This window comes from Dromiciops gliroides, chromosome 2, assembly GCF_019393635.1.
Source record: "Dromiciops gliroides isolate mDroGli1 chromosome 2, mDroGli1.pri, whole genome shotgun sequence".
Classification (NCBI taxonomy): Eukaryota; Metazoa; Chordata; class Mammalia; order Microbiotheria; family Microbiotheriidae; genus Dromiciops; species Dromiciops gliroides.
Genome location: NC_057862.1, coordinates 464,907,471 through 464,925,596, shown reverse-complemented (window position 1 = coordinate 464,925,596; position 18,126 = coordinate 464,907,471). Strand labels below are relative to the sequence as shown.

Genomic DNA, 18,126 nt, shown 5'->3' with positions numbered 1-18,126 from the left:
GTTTGTTGTTTTTGTTTTTTGCCGGGCAATGAGGGTTAAGTGACTTGCCCAGGGTCACATAGCTAAGTAAGTGTCAAATGTCTGAGGTCGGATTTGAACTCAGGTCCTCCTGAATCCAAGGCCAGTGCTTTATCCACTGAGCCACCTAGCTGCCCCCCACCACAGACAGTATTAACTAGAATTGAATAGGGTAAGGGGTACTACCACAGGCCTTTGACTGTGGTAGCACACATAGTATCATGGCCTCTGGGAGACAACAATGGGTGAGGCACAACAGAAGCAAAGATAGAAGTCTTTTGTGATGCTGCCATCTATACATCACAGGTGAACAAGGCCATTAATGTTCTGGTTGAGAAACGACAAGATTCTTAGTTGTAGCAAGTACGCCATCTGGGTAATAGGAAAGATATGTCTCAGTTTCTACTCTGATACTCCATCTCCTGGCTGAAAAGAAAAAAATAGCACCACCAAGCTTAAATTGCCCTAGAGATAATAGGAGTAAGGAAGCAGAATTTTAGAGCTGGAAGGGAATGAAGAAATTGAGTCCACCTTTCTCCTTTGATAGTAATATTTCCTCAACACTACCCCGACTTTAACCACATATTCTGTGGAGGCTGAATGCCAAAAGCTCAACCAGAAAAAGACTAAACAGAGCTACAGTGAGGTACCTGCTTTAACTCCTTTAATCCCAAAGAAAGCCACAGGATCGTTTTCAAATTTCAAAAGACAACTTTTATCCAGACAGGAATCTCTCAAACAGAACATACAGAAGAGTTAGATAGTGATTATTAAAATACACTTTTTGCCACATAATGAATGCTCAGCAAAAACATTAAAGAAACAGAAGCTACAATGCACAGAAAGGACCAAGTAACACAATACCACTGCTGAAGAGTCTCCTCCCACCCTCCCCTCCAAAAGGCATTCTTGCCAGGGCCATGCCTCTCCTTGGAAAGACGCTTGCCAAAGTCATGCTTACTGGAGATGCTGAGGTTGTTATGGGTGAAAGATTTTGCTTTCTCTTAGCTCCCAAAGTCAATGAGTTCTCTCTATTTGTATCACAGCACAAGTAGATTGAACTTCTTAAAGATCTTTTAATGTCACCTTCCAGGGAAGTTTTCAACTCCTGTAACCATAACCAAAGGGGACAAAGACAAAACCAGAGATGACATTCATCCCTCACATTTCAGGATAATTTGAGTTAGAGCTGAAAAAAATTTTTTTTAATTAGCCAAATAATGAAAATGAGTACAAAGTCCATTCTTTCTTCGTTTGCCACAAGTCTATGGAGTAAGCAGGGATGGGATGGGCAGCCACCAAGGGCCCTCCTTGAAAAGTCTGATGAGCTTGAGGTTGTGGGTGGCCTCATTCATCAGCACAGGTGTGGTCACACCTTGTGGCAGAGAGAAGAAAAATGTTTCTGGGCCAATTTTGTTTTAGGTAGTTACCTATCAGCAAGCATAATTCCCAGAAAAATAGGAGCCAACTGCAAAGAAATGGCATCTACTAAAAAAAAACACTTATAGTTGAATTTGTTCCCCTCAATATCCTAAATTTTCCAGTGAATTTTATGCTAGTTGAGATTTAAGATGACACTAGTCTTGAAGAAAGTTCACAGGGCCAGTGAACACTTGACTCAGTGCACTACGTGGGCCCAAATATCTTCTAAGACCTCTACAGCCTCTCCTTTCATCAAGCTGAGCCAAGAGAAGCAATTTCTTGGGAAGAATCCCCAACTTAAATGCAAATAAAAAGATGGTCATCAGGTGATGGATGATTATGCTGACTCAGGGATTCTATGGTAGCTAGATATCATTACTAAATTTACTCTCCTTTTGTGGCCCAGTTCTGGCACATGAATTGCTCTGCCTACAGAAAATACTGTACGATAACAAAAAAAGCAGCTCTTACACACCCTATTCTGACGTGGCGGCAAACATCTGTCCATGGGCCAAGCCTGCCTACACCCTAATCTGATCACCTAAGCACTCTGGCCTGGTTGCTTGACTACCTTTGCTTTCAGTACCTTAAAGGGAAAATGAGGTTAAGTCTACGCCTTCAAGGAGCAAAAACCAGAAGCAAGTGTAGTTCAGTAGATCAATAGAAACTGAGTGCCAAAATCCTGTGAATGGCAGCTGAGTGAGTCAGTATTACATTTTGGTGGCGAGGCACTGAAGGGGCCACAAAGCTTGGCCTGTTCCTACAAAAAGGTGCTTTTAAGCACAAAGGCGGCCAGATAACATCCTTAGCATTTACAGAGGATTAGGCACTCTGCCTCTGCCAGGTTGGGAGACTCTGAAATGTGTCTGCCAACCCCAGGGCAGAGGGTATGACACAGATATTCCAAGGCCTAGTTGGCACACTTTTCCCGGTATAAATCAGCAGAGGGCAGCACGGGAGTCTCAAAGACATTCTCCTATGCATTAAGACTCACCAAAATGGCTAAGTCCCTAAGGCAGTCACATGACCAAAAGGACAAGAGAACTAAGGTCAACTTTCAGTGCAAAAGAAAAAAAAAACATTTTTAAGAGTGGCTAAAGGACACACTATTTTGGACCAGAATTGTAATAGTCAGGATGATATGTCAAGTCACTGCCAGGCTGTGATGGGCTGCTCAAGATGCAATGCTGGTTGGATCCCCTACCTCCAAAGGATGCTCTCAGCTGATTATCCTCAAATTAAACAGCTTTAATAAAGTGCCCTAATTTCTTTCCTTTGCATCATTTCTAGATATGCTACTAGGATCACCACTGCTTTCTTACACCATTAAGTATATCTGAGCTCCTCTCACAGGCCTCCCCACATCGAATACATTCTAGAAAACTTTATGGACAAGTTTGTCAGGTCAGGTCGTGGGCCCCACCACAAGGCAACACTGGAAGAAATGGGAACACATGTACAAGTTAAAAAACAAAGCTTGTGAGTGTCCAAAAACGTTTTAGGTTGTCTGAGGTATATTCCTTGTTTCTCTCAATAAACTTCTTCCACTGACTTGTCAAGGTCTCAAGGCTTCAGTTTTTTCTCTTTTGAGGGCTCCCACTTTCCCTGAGGACAAAGATGCCAAAGGGTCTACTTAAAAATAAAAGGACCTTCATGACTGATCTGAAGAAGGGAAGGAAAGGGGACCCCCCATCCACCTATAGCTGGGTCACCACAGCTCATTTTCATCAGCTGCTAAGGAGGTCCTCTCCCAAGCCCTGCATGGTGGCAAAATTCCCATTTGTCTTTATAGTATTCACCTGTACACTGGACTGACTTCCTTCTAGTGTTATTATAATGAACGTGAAAAATAAAATTAAAAAACAAAACAAAAAAACAGAATCAAGAAGAGATTTGGTCCTGACTTTCCTGTGGGGCTCTGCAGAAGTCAGGGGGCCCATCAAATCCCTCCCAGGAAGTTTATCAGAGAAATGAGCCCTTCAGCACCTACAGGAGTCATTGAGAATTTTTGTCTCATTCTGCCCCCAAATATGTTCTTTTCGAGGCTCATATCTTTCCTTTTGGAGAAAAATTACACTTAGGCATATAAACATCTCCCTGAAGCCCCTCCCACCTCACCCTCAGCTCATCCCAGGGACTGAGATCTGAAATGGAACATTCCCATTTCAGGATACGATTTGAGTTGATTTCTTCTTTCCTGGGTGCTTTACAGTTCTCAACATGAATGACAGGCAGTTTCCAGAGCAGGGTCATCACTGGTTGGGGATCACATGATCTCACAGCATGAGTTTTGTTTCCGGGCCTTAGAAGAAATCAAGAATTAGGAAAGGAAGGTTAGAAAAGTTAATAGATATTAAGGATATTGGGGAAATGTGCCTTTTCCCTGGGATCCATGTGTCAGAGAAGGTTAGAACTAAAAACTCTAATATCACAACTGATGTCCAGAGATAAGGACGCTGCCTGATTAGAGAGCCTAGCACCTAGATCTCTACATCTGTGCTTTCACAATCATGTTGAAGCAAGGAACCTGAAATGGATAGGCTGGAGAGACGCCAACCTTCTTCTTTTGTACTCCCCCCCCCCCCCAGCAATGAAGGTTAAGTGACCTCCCCAGGGTCACACAGCTAGTAAATGTCAAGTGTCTGAGGCCGAATTTGAACTCGGGTCCTCCTAAATCCAGGGCCAAGGCTTTATCCACTGTGCCACCTAGCTGCCCCTTCTTTTGTACTTTCACAGAAAATACAACACCCCAATTCACTCTCAAAAACAGAAATTAGGACTGTCACAAAAAAGTAATGCATGTCACCAGGAACACAGCAATAAATTAATGTCTTTAATGCTGAGGCTTCCTCTCACATTCCATTAATATGTTTACAAAGTCTTTTCAGCTAATTGGTTCCAACCAATTAAGCCCCATATCCCAGTTCTTCCTCCCCCACAAATTCTGATCAGTTTAATACCTTTTATTTTGACATTTCTCTCAAATAGCTCAATTGGTTAGAGAATTATACTAAGGAGGACAAGACTCTATGTATAAAACCCAGTCAACAAACATTTATCATGCATCTACTATGTGCAAGGTTCTGTCCTTGGTATTGGAAATACAAAGAAAAATGTCAGAGTTTAAGGAGCATGCAGCATGTGTGTGCACGAACACAAATAATTATAATCAAAGTCAGACCAAGTACAAAGAAGTCCAACAGGGAAGCAGGACATTCTATGAAGGAGGGATCACTTCCAGTTTTACTGAAATCAGAGGCTTCATGAAAGAAGTGCCACTTGAGCTGAATCTTAAAAGGAAAGATTTCCACAGGTGAAGATGTGGAAAGCATCTCCACATGTGAAATATATCCCATGGGGAATGAGTGTGTAAATACACCAAAGCTGGAGATTGTAGCATGGTATCATGAAGCCCCGTGTGGACCAATCAACACCATGGTTTCATAGCCACCAATCATATCTTTAATCCCACCTAGCTGTCTTACAAATGAGTGTTGGTTACAAAGTGAAAATATGTGGCTGGATCAGCTTAAGTCTAGACAAAACTCAAAGGTCATGCCTGTCTTAACAGGTTTTTAACAGTGTCCTTGTTTGCATAAAAGATGAAGGACGACGGCATCATTGCCTTTTGTGAGCAGTCATTGCTAACATGCTGTCCCTTCCCTCTTCTCTTCCTCTATACATTTAGCTGTTTGTTATACTCCCCTAACAGAATATGAGCTCCTCAAGGGCAGAAACTTTTCAATTCTGATTTTATATTCTTGAGGGCCTGTACATTGTCAGCATCTGATAAATGAGGATTGAATTACTTTAATCGGTTTATTCAGCAGAATAAACAAATTCAGATGGTAAATAACCCTTTCCTTTGAGAGTAAGGTCTAACTTCAAGAACTCCTTAGCAGGAAAAAACATGACTGACCTTAAAACGAAAGGCATCATCTTCCCCCATAAGACAGACAACTAGTACAGTGGGAGTGTGGGATGGTGGTCAGTCTCTAATTAGAAGTCAGGGGTCCTGGGTCCAAATCCTGATGAATACTCACAGCTATGTGAGCCTTATTTTTTTTTTCCATTTATAATGTAGGGGCAAAAATGTTGCTGAAAGGAAGGTTGTTTTTTTTAAACCTTCAAGTACTTATAAAAGTATGTTGTTGCTGTTATAATAAAGACAAAGACTTGGCATTAGAGATATCACAGAATCTCCCACCTTCCCAAGTAACTCATTTGCTAGCAACCCCTGCTACAGGAAACTCGTTACTGTTTCCCAGAAGTGATTCTGCTTCCGAGCAGCATTAAATGTCTTCTTTTCCTTGCCTTGGATCCACAAAGCACCTAGGTACTGTGGGGAACAAAGCTACCATGATTCCTGCCTTCCTGCTCACTAAAGATGGATGTGATCTTGTAGATACCAAGAAGCTATTCAATGTTCAAAGAGGCTACTGAATATTCCAAGAAAAGGCTGGCATCCCAGAAGGAACACACGTAGGGCTCATTTTAAGAAAAGGCTTTCCAGGGAAGGGGTGGGTGTTGCAAGCACTTACGGTTTTATAGAAGGCTTTGGATTGTGTTCCTAGCACTTCTGATTTGGATACCAAGTCATCTAGTTTTTCTCCTCGTTCTAACAAAGACTCCATGGTGTTTGTGCTGGACAAAAGAAAAAAGAATTCTGTGAAATAAATGATGACAACAACCAGTCTTTGAGCACAAGCACTTGGAAGTCAACACATGAGAAACTTATAGAAGTTTAGTTAGTTCATTTATGGAACCAGGGTCATTTGGATCTGTGGTCTGAGTGTCAACCATGTATTCCAAATATAGCACTAAATTGCTGAGAACCAGAGAACAATAAGTCACAATTGTTAATACAAACTACCTTGAAACCACTATGGAACTCAAAACACTTCTAACAGACATGCAAAACATATCCCAATGGGGCACCTAGGTAGCACAGTGGATAAAGCACCTGCCCTAGATTCAGGAGGACCTGAGTTCAAATCGACTCTCAGACACTTGACATTTACTAGCTGTGTGACCCTGGGCAAGTCACTTAACCCTCACTGTCCCACAAAAAACCAAACAAAAAACCCCGCACCATATCCCAAGAAAAGATTTTTCTATTACCAATGGGTTAAAGGTAGACTTTATTCTGGAAAGACTGATTTTTCTAAGTGTGAGCTCCCTAGTGGATGAATAGTTAAAACCCCAGCAACTGGTACAATTGGGGGGCGGGGGGGGGGAGCACTGGGGAAATCAGCCCATAAACCAACTCTTCTACCTTTGGTGTTTGTCCTCTTAATTGACTTTATTAAAGGTTTTGTAATTACTATCAGAGGAAGCATGGCAGAGTGGACAGAGCTTGCCTTGAAGTCAGGAAAACCTAAGTTTAAATCCTGCCTCTAACAATGACTAATTGCATGGCCCAGGTTACACAGCTTCCAGTGCTCTAGGTTACTCTATAATTGTTTTTTTTGGTGAGGCAATTGAGGTTAAGTGACTTGCCCAGGGTCACACAGCTAGTGTCAAAGGTCTGAAGCCAGATTTGAACTCAGGTCCTCTTGAATCCAGGGCCGGTGCTCTATCCACTGCGCCACCTAGCTGCCCCTGCTCTAGGTTACTCTAAAAGACTATAAATTGCAGAATCACAAACTCAGCATAGGACGGTGGGTAAGTGTTGGAAAACATGAGTTGAAGTTACTCCTATGACACATGCTGGCTGAGTAGCCCTTGGCAAGTCACTGCTTCAGACAACTTTAAGACTATAAACTACAGAACAGCTGCTGATTTGAATTGGTATTGGGAGTTTGGGGATAAAATAAACTTTCAGTAGGACTGTGTAACAATTACATCATTGCTTTATTCTATTTTGATATTTTTGAACTTCTACATTGAGAAATTTTGTTCTGGAAATTAATATTTAAACTCCTAGAAATCACCACTTCTTAAAAACCCATGATAAATGGGAATGGAATGGAAGATAATCAAGAACTGGCAAGAGTTTGCCACACAATTTGCCAGTTTTCCATGCAGTGTCCCATTGTATCACAGCTGGTCACAGCTTTATAAACAACTTTACAGTAATATGTGGCAAACATATTTGAAGTTGCAGTGAATGAAGAATGTACTTTTTGTTTGTTTTTTATTTGTTTTTTTGAGGGGCAATGAGGGTTAAGTAACTTGCCCAGGGTCACACAGCTAATAAATGTCAAGTGTCTGAGATTCGATTTGAACTCAGGTCCTCCTGAATCCAGAGACGGTGCTTTATCCACTGTGCCACCTAGCTGCCTCACAAAGGACTCTTTAGACAACATTTCCAATTTGACAAATCATAGATAGAAGCTGAACCCTGATGAGAATCCCTCTTTTCTCCAGAGTGGAAAGAAACAGAATAAAAGACCAAAAAGAAAAACCAGATTTCCTTCAAGTTCCATGCCAAGAGGAAATTCTTCAGTAGATCTAGGCATCCAAAGATGTGAAAAGTTGAGGGCTACCATCAAAAACCAGAAACTAAAATCCAGGTGGTAAGGAAATACAGATGTACTAAGAAAGACATGGAGATGTAAAAAGAAATTAACCTCCAGATATATCCATCATCTCAAACCCTTAAAAAATCTAATCCTTATTGCTAGGGAAAAATAAGATCTTTAAAGGAGACATTTTCAAAGGCAAAGCGTACAAAGGATTTGGATTCCTTCTAGAAGAGATTTTAAATGCTATACCTAAAACAGAGAAAGGCATGTGGTACCATAGAAAGGATACTAGGCTTGGGAGTCAGAACTCCTCAGTTTCAAACCCAGTTCTGACATTGTGTGGCCCCCAACAAGGCAGTGAACACCTTCCTTTTAGCATGTCCATATGTAAAGCTGAGATAGTCAGACTATCTACCTCTCAAGAATGTTTGCAAAACCTCCCTTGTGAACTCTAAAAAAACACCTCAACCCAAACATAATGTAACCTTCCACCCATCCCTTCAATGTAAATTGCTATGCCTCCCAATTTCTACTCACCAGAATGATTTTGGTCTCATCTAACTCAGCTTGCACTTTCGTCATGGGGTCAGCTTCACGAGGATTCTAGAAAGGAATAAAAACCAGGCCAGCTGAATGGTGATCACACGAAGCCAAATTAAAAGGAAGCAGGGAAGTATAAAGGAATAAGACAAATACTGTATTCCCAGCTTCAAAATGTAGAAACAAGGTACAGAAAGCAAGATGCTGGATCCCAGCTTTCAAAGCCCCTTTTAACAATTAACAATCAGTGAAGAAGTTCTAAATTCCCAAGTTGTGAAAGAGTGTTTCAGATTCTCTTATTCTTTCAAACTGAAAATTCTAGAGAAAGTGGTAGCATTAAAGGTCATATCATCCAGGAAAGTCAGTCTGTTTGACAGACCTATGGAAATCAGTGTAACAAGCCCTTATTAAGCACCTACCCCCTTACAACATGAGAGGCATGAGAGGTGGTGTGGAGATGTAGCTAGGTCAGGAAGCCCCAGAGACACTCTGGTGCTGTGACCACAGGCAGGCCACTCACCCTCTCTCTAAGATTATAAATTACAGATACGGAGCTGCATCAGTGCAGGAAGTTTCCACACTATGGAGTTTTCTTAATACTGATGAGAAAACAAATGTGGACCAAACAGAAAACGTGCCAGGTACCACGCTTGGGGCTGGGAATACAAAACCAGAAACAAGAGTCTCTGTCACTGAGGAGCTTTCTTTCTAGAGGGAGTATACAACACGTAAAGGGGTAAGTAAACACTAGGTCATTCAGGAAGGGGAGAGTGCCAATGGTCAGGCGAGAAATGGTGAAGGCCTTCTCCAGTAGGGAGCATTTAAGCTGAGTTCTGAAGGAAATCAGGATGGAGTGGTTTTGCTATTTTCTTCTCCAACTCATTGACAGATGAGGAAACTGAGGCAAACAGGGTTAAGAAGGATTATCAAGGGGCAGCTAGGTGGCACAGTGGATAAAGCACCGGCCCTGGATTCAGGAGGACTTGAGTTCAAATCCAGTCTCAGACACTTGACACTTACTAGCTCTGTGACCCTGGGCAAGTCACTTAACCCCCACTGCCTGGGCGCACGCACGCATGTGCGCACACACACATACACACACACACACAAAGAAAGGAATATCAAACAAGTCAGATAAAGGAGGCTGGAGTCAGACTATGAAGGGCTTTAAATACCAAAGGAGTTTGCATTTTATCTTAGAGCAACAAAGTACTACTGATGATTCCTAAACAAGAACGTGACATGGTTAAACTATGCTTCAGGAAGATTACATAGAAACTTTGTGGAGGATGGACTGGAGAGACAAGACTGGAAACAGGGAGGCTATTCCAATAATCTGATGAGAGGTGATAAGAGCATGAACTAGAGTGACTGCCATCCAAGAGTACTTTTCATGATCCTAAACAATGCAGTCTCTCGCACACACAAAGTTTTTCTTGAAATATTACCTGATATCTACTAAGATAACCATCCAGGGCTGCATAATGTATTGTAGCAGGAGATCCTACTGGCCAGTCTATCTTGTTGACCTGCCTAGAGAATTCATCCAGTACCTAGAAGAAAAAAGCAATATATTTCAATGAGTGTTTCCACCATGGGATTTCCCAGGTCCCAAGTCAAATATACTTCAAGCCATGGTTATTATGTCTCCAGATACCTAAAAATATTTCCATACTTTCAAAAGCCAAAGGCTAAGAAAAAATGAAAATCAAAGAAGACTCTAAAGCATGGGGTACTTAACCTTGGATGTCTGGGGATAGATTTCAGGGGGACAGTGAAGTTGGATGGGAAAACCATTACATGTCTATTCTCATTAACCTCTGACTGAAATTTAGCATTTCCTTCAATTATGAATGTAGACTACATGTTATTCTAAGAAAGGGATCAGACTGTCAAAGGGGTCCAGGATACAAAAAAAGTTATTTGGAAAACAGCAGTACCATTGAAACACATCAAAAATCTGACCAAGACTATGATCAATCTTGACTCCAGAGAGCTGACAATGAACTGTCTCTCCCTTCTCTTGGCAGAGAGATGGCAGGCTATAAGTATGAAAAAATGTGTATGCTGTCAGACTTTCACCAGTGTTTCACTTAGCTATATTTCTTTTATGCAAGGGAAGATTCTGTTGGGGAGGAGAAGGAGGAAGTAGTCATGAAGATGTAGTAACAATGTAAAAAAATCCAATAAAACAAAATTTTACATAGAAAAAATAGCAGTACCATTGTAAGAAGAAAAACTTGGGAAAAGAAGTTGATTTTGAAATAAGGAAGCTGGTTTTGGCCCACTGAGTTTGAGGGGATAGCAATCAAGCGAAAGTACTGAAAGCATTAACTACAGATGATGCTGAAGCAAGGCATTTTAATTCCTCATAACATAACTGAACTAAGGTACCTTTTCGTACCCTATAGTCTCACTAACACCCATATACATTTTCTCAAAGTTCTATCAAACCACAAAAGCAACTCACCTTTTCCAGCAAGGAGAAAGCCACCCGAGAGGGATATTCATTGTCTGCAATGACCACGCCTGATAGACTGTCGTGCCGCACATACACATGACATAAGTACTCTGTGTAGACAAGAGGTCACGTGTGAGAAAAGTGGAATGTGGCGATTGGGGTCTGGGAGCAGTAGGGACTGAGGTGGACTTGGAGTCAGAAGACCTGGCTTTGTATTTTGGTTATTATACTACTGTGTGACCAGTCACTTCATATCTCTTGAGCCTCCATTTCATTGTCTGGAAAAGAGGGATAAGAATAACTATATCCCATGAGGTTCTTGTTAGGTACCACCTTAATGCGAGATGCTCTTATTTCTATCACACAAATCCGCACAAATGTCATGTGAGGATCAGATCTCAAAAGTTCACAAATAAGATATTTCTGGATTCATTCTATAGAGCTGCTGGACTAGGATCCAGGGAACTCTGAAGTCAGATACCTAGATGTCAGGTTCACAGGGAATAATAATAACAGCTTATATTTATATAGCACTTCAAGGTTACAAAATTCTTTATAAGTCTCACATAGGATCAAATCAAATGAGATAAACAAAGCAGGAGTGCCCCCATTTAAGATAAAGAAAGCAGGTCCAGAGGTTAGATGACTCACTCAACATCATACATCTATGAAGCGATACCTATAGTTATGGAAAAAGGCCCAGGGTCTTTTCACTACAGCACAGTGTCTTGCTTGTCTGATGGTCACAGGATCATCGATGTACGGCTCAAAAGAACCTCAGAGGCCATCTAGTCCAACTCTCTCATTTTACAGATGAAGGCACTGAGGCTCAGGAAGATTACATGACTTTTTGTTGTTGTTGTTGTTTTTGCTTTTCAGGGCAATGAGGATTAAGTGACTTGCCCAGGGTCACACAGCTAGTAAGTGTCAAGTGTCTGAGGTGCCGTTTGAACTCAGGTCCTCCTGAATCCAGAGACTTTATCCGGTGCTTTATCCACTGCACCACCTAGCTGCCCCAGATTACATGACTTTTTACAAGGCACACACAGAACCAGAAAGCCAGGGTCTGAACCCCCACCCTCTGACTCCTCTTTTCACCACACTTGTTATTCTACACAGCAAAAGGCCCATAGTGGCAGTGTGGCTGCTGGGAACCCTCTGTGGTTAAGAATATCTATGGTTGTACCACACTGTGTAGAACTTCAATCCCAGGAAACCAAAGCTAGGTGTCTCATGGGACCTAAAGTAGTCAGGGGGACTCTGCTTCCAAGCCAATACTAGAAATCTGGGAGAACTGGAGGAGCAGATTAATTTATTCTTCTTCCCAAACTCCTTTAAAGTGAAAAGAAAAGGGAAAAAAAAAGAGGTCCAGATTGAATGGTATCAAGCCCAGATTTAAATGTTAAATTTTGTGGTACCATATGTTGTGCCTAAGCATCAAGAAAAGGCAAAAACAATTCTGGAAGACAAGTCATTTATGTCAAAGTATGGCCACATGATAAGCAAGGGTACAGTATGTGACATAACTGCTATAAAGACATCAATCAAGTGCTTGATCAAAACATTTAAGTCAGGCCAAAACCACTGAAGGATCTTTTAAAAGGTCAGTACAGTTAGCAAGATCTCAAAGGTAAAAGAAAGCTATCAACTTACAAATAACAATGTATTTGATGTTAAGAAACTGGCCACAAAAATTCAAATGCCAAACAAGACAAGCAGTAAGAGAAAAGAGTAAGGTAAAGTTTTGAATTTAACACAAAATCTCAATAGGATGGAAAGATGAGAAAAATAATGAGAAGGGAGTAATCAGTGATCTTTATCAGATGTTTACCTTCCCAAAAGGGCAAGCTTCAATTACTGAGTTCAAACACATAGCTCGAATGTATGGGAAGAATTGTCTTAAATACAAGAATTGGAAAAAAGGAAAATCATAGATTGAGGGTGACTATAAGAGAAACTTTAAAGTCATTCATACCATACATAATGATTAGTATTTATGGCATCAATAGTCATTTCACAATCTTACCCTGCAACAAGGATGAGTAAAGTCAACCTAAGACTAAATTGGTTTCAACTGCGAGTTCATTAACAGTTTTCCAGACTTGTGTCTATAACACACTCCTCAGGTGGTAAATACAAATGGGGGACCAAAACAAACAAACAAAAATCTCACAATTCAAAAGGCCTAGGTCATGGAAAAGAGAACTATTACCTGTTTGCTACATATCTCATTATTACAACCCACTTCCAACCTTTTAGGAAATTGATTATCTAGCTAACACATGAATGACTATATTGTATTAATATTTTATAAACAAAGCTGGCTGAATATCCTTTGGGGGGGGGTTGGGGGGGCGGGGCAATGAGGGTCAAGTGACTCGCCCAGGGTCACACAGTTAGTAAGTGTCAAGTGTCTGAGGCCAGATTTGAACTCAGGTCCTCCCAAATCCAGGGCCAGTGCTTTATCCACTGTGCCACCTAACTGCCCCCTGGATAACCTTTTTTGAGGGGACCACAACCAGTTGGAAAGATACCATAATGTACCAGTTTGGTTTAGGGTGCTTAGCTAATATTTCACATTAAAGGCAGGTTTCAAACCTAAGTGGAGAGACTGCATAAAAAACCAAGTCCCCATTAGTGGGCAAAGTATTTTACATGAGCAGGGCAATTGAGAAGGAAGAAGAGAGGACAAGGAATAGTAGGAGGGGCAGCTAGGTGGTGTAGTGGATAAAGCACTGGCCTTGGAGTCAGGAGGACCTGAGTTCAAATCTGGCCTCAGACACTTGACATTTACTAGCTATGTGACCCTGGGCAAGTCACTTAACCACAATTGCCTCACAACCCCCCCCCCAAAGAATAGTAGGAAAAAAAGTAGGTAGCCCTAGTATCTCACAAGCAACAAAACCTGAGTACGTTACATTTGCTTGTGAATCGAAACACTGAATGTCCACTGGTCTTCTCTAACTTTATACCAAAGTCAATCATTCCCCTTACCTTGTTCTTTGACAGAGGCTCTGCTGCCTTTCTCTGAGCGTTCCACAATCAGTTGACTTGTAAAGGTCATGAATTCCTGAATACTGAAAAAAATAACAATGTTAATTTAGTCTATCTCATTCACCTTGTCCAAATGCAAAGTAAAGTAACCTCTCAGAGCTTACATATTAGGGACAAAAAGCCTAAGCCTCTCGATTGCAGGAGACTCAGGTCTCCTTCCCTTCCAATACTGTAATATAAAATTTTGCAAATAGAGTATAATAAACTGTTCAATAATTATTATCACTATGTGATTATGTTAACCACCATATCTGTTTGCTTCACATCTCATTATTACAACCCACTTCCAACCTTTTAGGAAACTGATTATCTGGCTAACATATTGTTCCATACATTCTACCAATTAAAATCTTGAGCAAAGCACTATATACTGAGTACTGTGGAAAATTACAAAAGTAGTCTTCATCTTAAAGATACAGGAACACACAGTTAGCATAGCTATACAAAGTATACATATAACCAAATACACAGATATATACAACTGCTAATATATACACAAGTGTTAAGTATTCAACAAGAAGGCTTATTAGAACGGTTATGCACAAGTGGGGCTGGTTCAGAAAGGCTACATGGAAAGAAGTCTAAGGACTTTGAAGTAGTGAAGGGACAGTGGTTTAGTTAAGAAGGCTAAGCTGTAAAAGTAAAATGTTTCACTTTAGAAGGGTTTATACAAAAAAGGCAGAGAAGGCAAATCACATGCACAAAGTAGGTATGCTTTGCTAGAATAGATTAACCATAATATAGAATTGAGTGGAAGATAAAGTGCCTGGATCAGGATGTTTAATCTAATACAAGACCAAATAATATTCAGAGAAGGTGACATGAACAAAAATAATTCTAGAAGAATACTAAGAACACCACATACTGTCATACAGTGATCAGTTGAAGGAACTAGGGTGTTTAGCTAGAAGACGACCAGGGACATAGGAATTATGTATGCCTTCAAGTATTAGAGGGGCTATTATATGGAAGAAGGACTAGATTTGTTCTGTCCAGCCACCAAGAGAACTAGCAACAATGTGTGGAAATTGAATAAAGGAAGATTTCAGCTAGTTGTAAGAAAAGCAGTTAAAGCTGTCTAAGAGTAAGAATGGGCTGCCTTAAAGGTGAGGGGAGTGGGTAAATAGGTTCCCCATCTTTTGAGGTTTTCAAGTGAAGTCTGGATGACCACTTACTGGGGAAGTTATAGCAGGGATTTCTGTTCAGAGAGGAGTTCAAATAGGTGACCTCTAATATGCCTTCTAATTCTGAGACTTTTCTTGATATTTTGCACAGCCCAGATGGGAATGAGAGTCTAAAGAAAAGGAAATGTGAAAAAATCCTGGAAAGACACAGTTAAAGCCTTGACTAGGACTGCAGACAAAGAGAGGGTTAGATGTACACAAAAAGTTCATAGTAATGGACTGGATGCTAGAACAAAATAAGATACAAATTATTGCAAAGCTTATAAGCCTCGGAGACAGTGATAATGGATGTAAGTAGGAAAGCTGAAAAAATGCTTATTTTCCTTTGGTACAGGCAAAATTTCAGGTGGTAGTGTGATGCAGTGGAAAGATCACTGGATCAGCAGGTGAGAAATCTGGATCTGAGTGTGCCTTGCAACCATGGGGAAATCATGAATTTGCTGAATTTCAATTTCTACATCTGTAAAACTGGGATAACAGGACAGTCATGAGTGACATAAAAATGACCTGAAATTGTAAAATGCTTTCAAAACATAAGATATTAACAATAAACACCACATGATTAGTGTTAAATGGAGCTACTGTGTAAACAGTTAAAAAAATTCTGACCAGATGTTAGATCAGGCCTAAAATTGTAGCTATTTAAGTGGTTAGTACAAATGTTAGTACTACAAATGGTTCTTAAAACAATAAAGCATTCCAAGAAAGTGAAAGTTAAAAGGCTTAAGGGCAAAACCATAGTAATGGCCCATAATTAAGGGGCAGAAAAAACTGGAGTCAGAAAAGTCATCAAAGACATAATCTGAGAAAAAAGGAAAACAGAGGAATCATAGAAGACAAAACTTAAAAGAATGCCAATAAAAGGGTGGCCAAAGGCAATACAGTACCAGAATGAAATGGAGGTTTTGTGTTCTTGATCAGGGACTCACTGGTAATATACTCTTGGCAAGTAAAGTATCAAAGGAACACTGAAAACAGAAGGCAGACTGCAAATTTCACCACATGACAATAAAAAATGCTAAGTGAATTAACCTGGCAGGGATACTGCTCTGGACGATTCCATGCACCCTGTGGCCTACAGGTATTAATTAAAGATTAAATGCATTTGGCCAGTGTTGCTTCTGACTAAAAACAAATTATGACTGAATACTAATTAAATGACTCCTAAGTTCGTGGAAAATTTGAGATGCAAATTTAACCTACATGGGGCTAGAATCACCTACACCATTTATTTATACTTAGAAAAAGAAAGATCAGCTTTTCTAGAATATTAGGGTTAGCCCAGGCTCAAACAGCAGAAAGAACAATGGGTTGGAGTAACTGGGAAATTGGACAAGTCACTTCCTCCTCCGGGGAAGTTATTTTTCCTCATCCTTAAAGGAGAGGGGGAAGGATATTTTGGTCTGAATTGGCTCTAATGCCTTTTCCAGCTCTATATAAGTAATCCCATATTTCTAGGACTCCCTAAGCGTCATTTACCCTAAATTAGCCTCACCCACTGGTCGCCCATCACAAACATAAATACATCTAAATATGGCATAAATATTATATATATATATACATATATATATATAATCATAATCCTATTTGCAGAACTGAAAGATCCACTAGTCCAATCCTGCCATTAGAATCCAAAAACAGTACTGTAGAGTGCTGGCCTTGGAAAGCTATGGTTTGTATCCTGCTTCAAAAACTGCTTGACCCTGCGCTCGTTGTTTGACCAGTGTCTGCTCCTCCACCCGCAAAATGGGGATAATATCTGTATTACTAAATCTCACGGGGCTGTCGTGAGGATCAGGTGAAATACAGCGCTTAAAATGCCGCTCAAGCCCCCAAACATTATGCAACTGTCAGTTCATAACTTCATGCCATCTCAGCAAGGCATGATGTCGCGCCGGGCACCGGCCCAGCCCGGAGACGGGGAAGCCTCCATGGTCACCGAGGGGGCGGGGCTGGGGTCTTCCCAGCTCCACCAAGCCACAGGCCAAACACCCACCTGGACCTCTGGAAGAAGCTGAAGGAAGACACGTCGTAGGCGGCCTTCAGCAGGACGGCTTTGGAGTCTCCTTTGTGGAGGACGCTGAGGCTGTAGAGCTTCATGGCGCCGGGTCCGGCCCCGAGGAGCCGCCGCCTGCCGCCTTCGCAGCCCGGACGCTCGGGTAGAGACGGAGAGCTCGGGGCTGCGCAGAAGAACCGACACGCGAGAGCCCGGCTGACCGAGGGGGCCCGACCTGCCGCGCCGTGCCCCGCCCCGCCCCACCCTACGCCCCTGCTCCTCCGGGGACCCACAACCCCGCAGGCTGCCCGCCCACACCGCTGCCGCCTCCGTCCGCCCGCCGCTCTCACCGGCGCCGGCAGCTGACGGGACACAAACTCCAGGTCGCTTCCTCCTCCTCTGGTTCCGGTTCCGGTTCCAGTTCCAGGGCCAGCGCCAAACAGAGAGCAGGCTTCCCTTGCCCCGGATTCAAAAGGCTGGAGCCGGAAGTGATGGAGCCTGGGATTGCCACGGAGCAAACGGAGGAGAACGAGCAGTGCGCTTGTGCGGTGCCGCCCCACCTCCCCCCCAATCTTGCCCGCCCCTTCCCTCCTAAGCCAGCTGGTTTTGTTAAGGGTGGGGTGGGCTGGACTTCTTGCTAGGCTATGGGGGTACCTACGCTAAAGCGAGACCACTCCCAGCCTTCGGGAAACTTAGATTTTTACCAGGGGGATGCCTCGTACTATCATAGACCTAGAGCTGGAAGGAACCTTAGAGGCTCTATCTATCTAGTCCTGCTCTCTCATATTTCGGATGAGGAGACTGAGGCCCAGGGAAGTTAAGGGAGTTGCCTAAGGGTCCCACAGGTAGAGTGGCCGGTTTCCTCTGCATGTATACCCTCACGTATGCGTGTTTCCCCAGATCAAACAGAAGCCCCGTCATGACAACCATTCAATTTGTGTCTTATTTTTGTCCGTGTATCCCCAGCATCTAGCTGAGTGCTTG

At 41.9% G+C, this 18,126-nt stretch overlaps 1 protein-coding gene across 2 annotated transcripts; it reads right to left on the bottom strand.

The window, feature by feature from the left end:
• Positions 1 to 709: 709 nt before the first annotated feature.
• Positions 710 to 17,602, bottom strand: YKT6 (YKT6 v-SNARE homolog). Of its 2 annotated transcripts, XM_043984984.1 has the most exons (9): positions 17,493 to 17,602; positions 17,143 to 17,326; positions 13,903 to 13,985; positions 10,918 to 11,018; positions 9,896 to 10,000; positions 8,445 to 8,510; positions 7,177 to 7,178; positions 5,982 to 6,084; positions 710 to 3,742 (listed from the first exon to the last, which is right to left on the bottom strand). In XM_043984984.1, exons 2-9 carry the CDS (start codon positions 17,244 to 17,246, stop codon positions 3,707 to 3,709), a joined length of 600 nt encoding a protein of 199 aa, XP_043840919.1. In that variant the 5' UTR covers positions 17,247 to 17,326; positions 17,493 to 17,602; the 3' UTR covers positions 710 to 3,706. The 2 variants fall into 2 exon arrangements, 1 of the variants encoding a protein (XP_043840919.1); XR_006354845.1 differs by lacking the exon at positions 7,177 to 7,178.
• Positions 17,603 to 18,126: the final 524 nt, after the last annotated feature.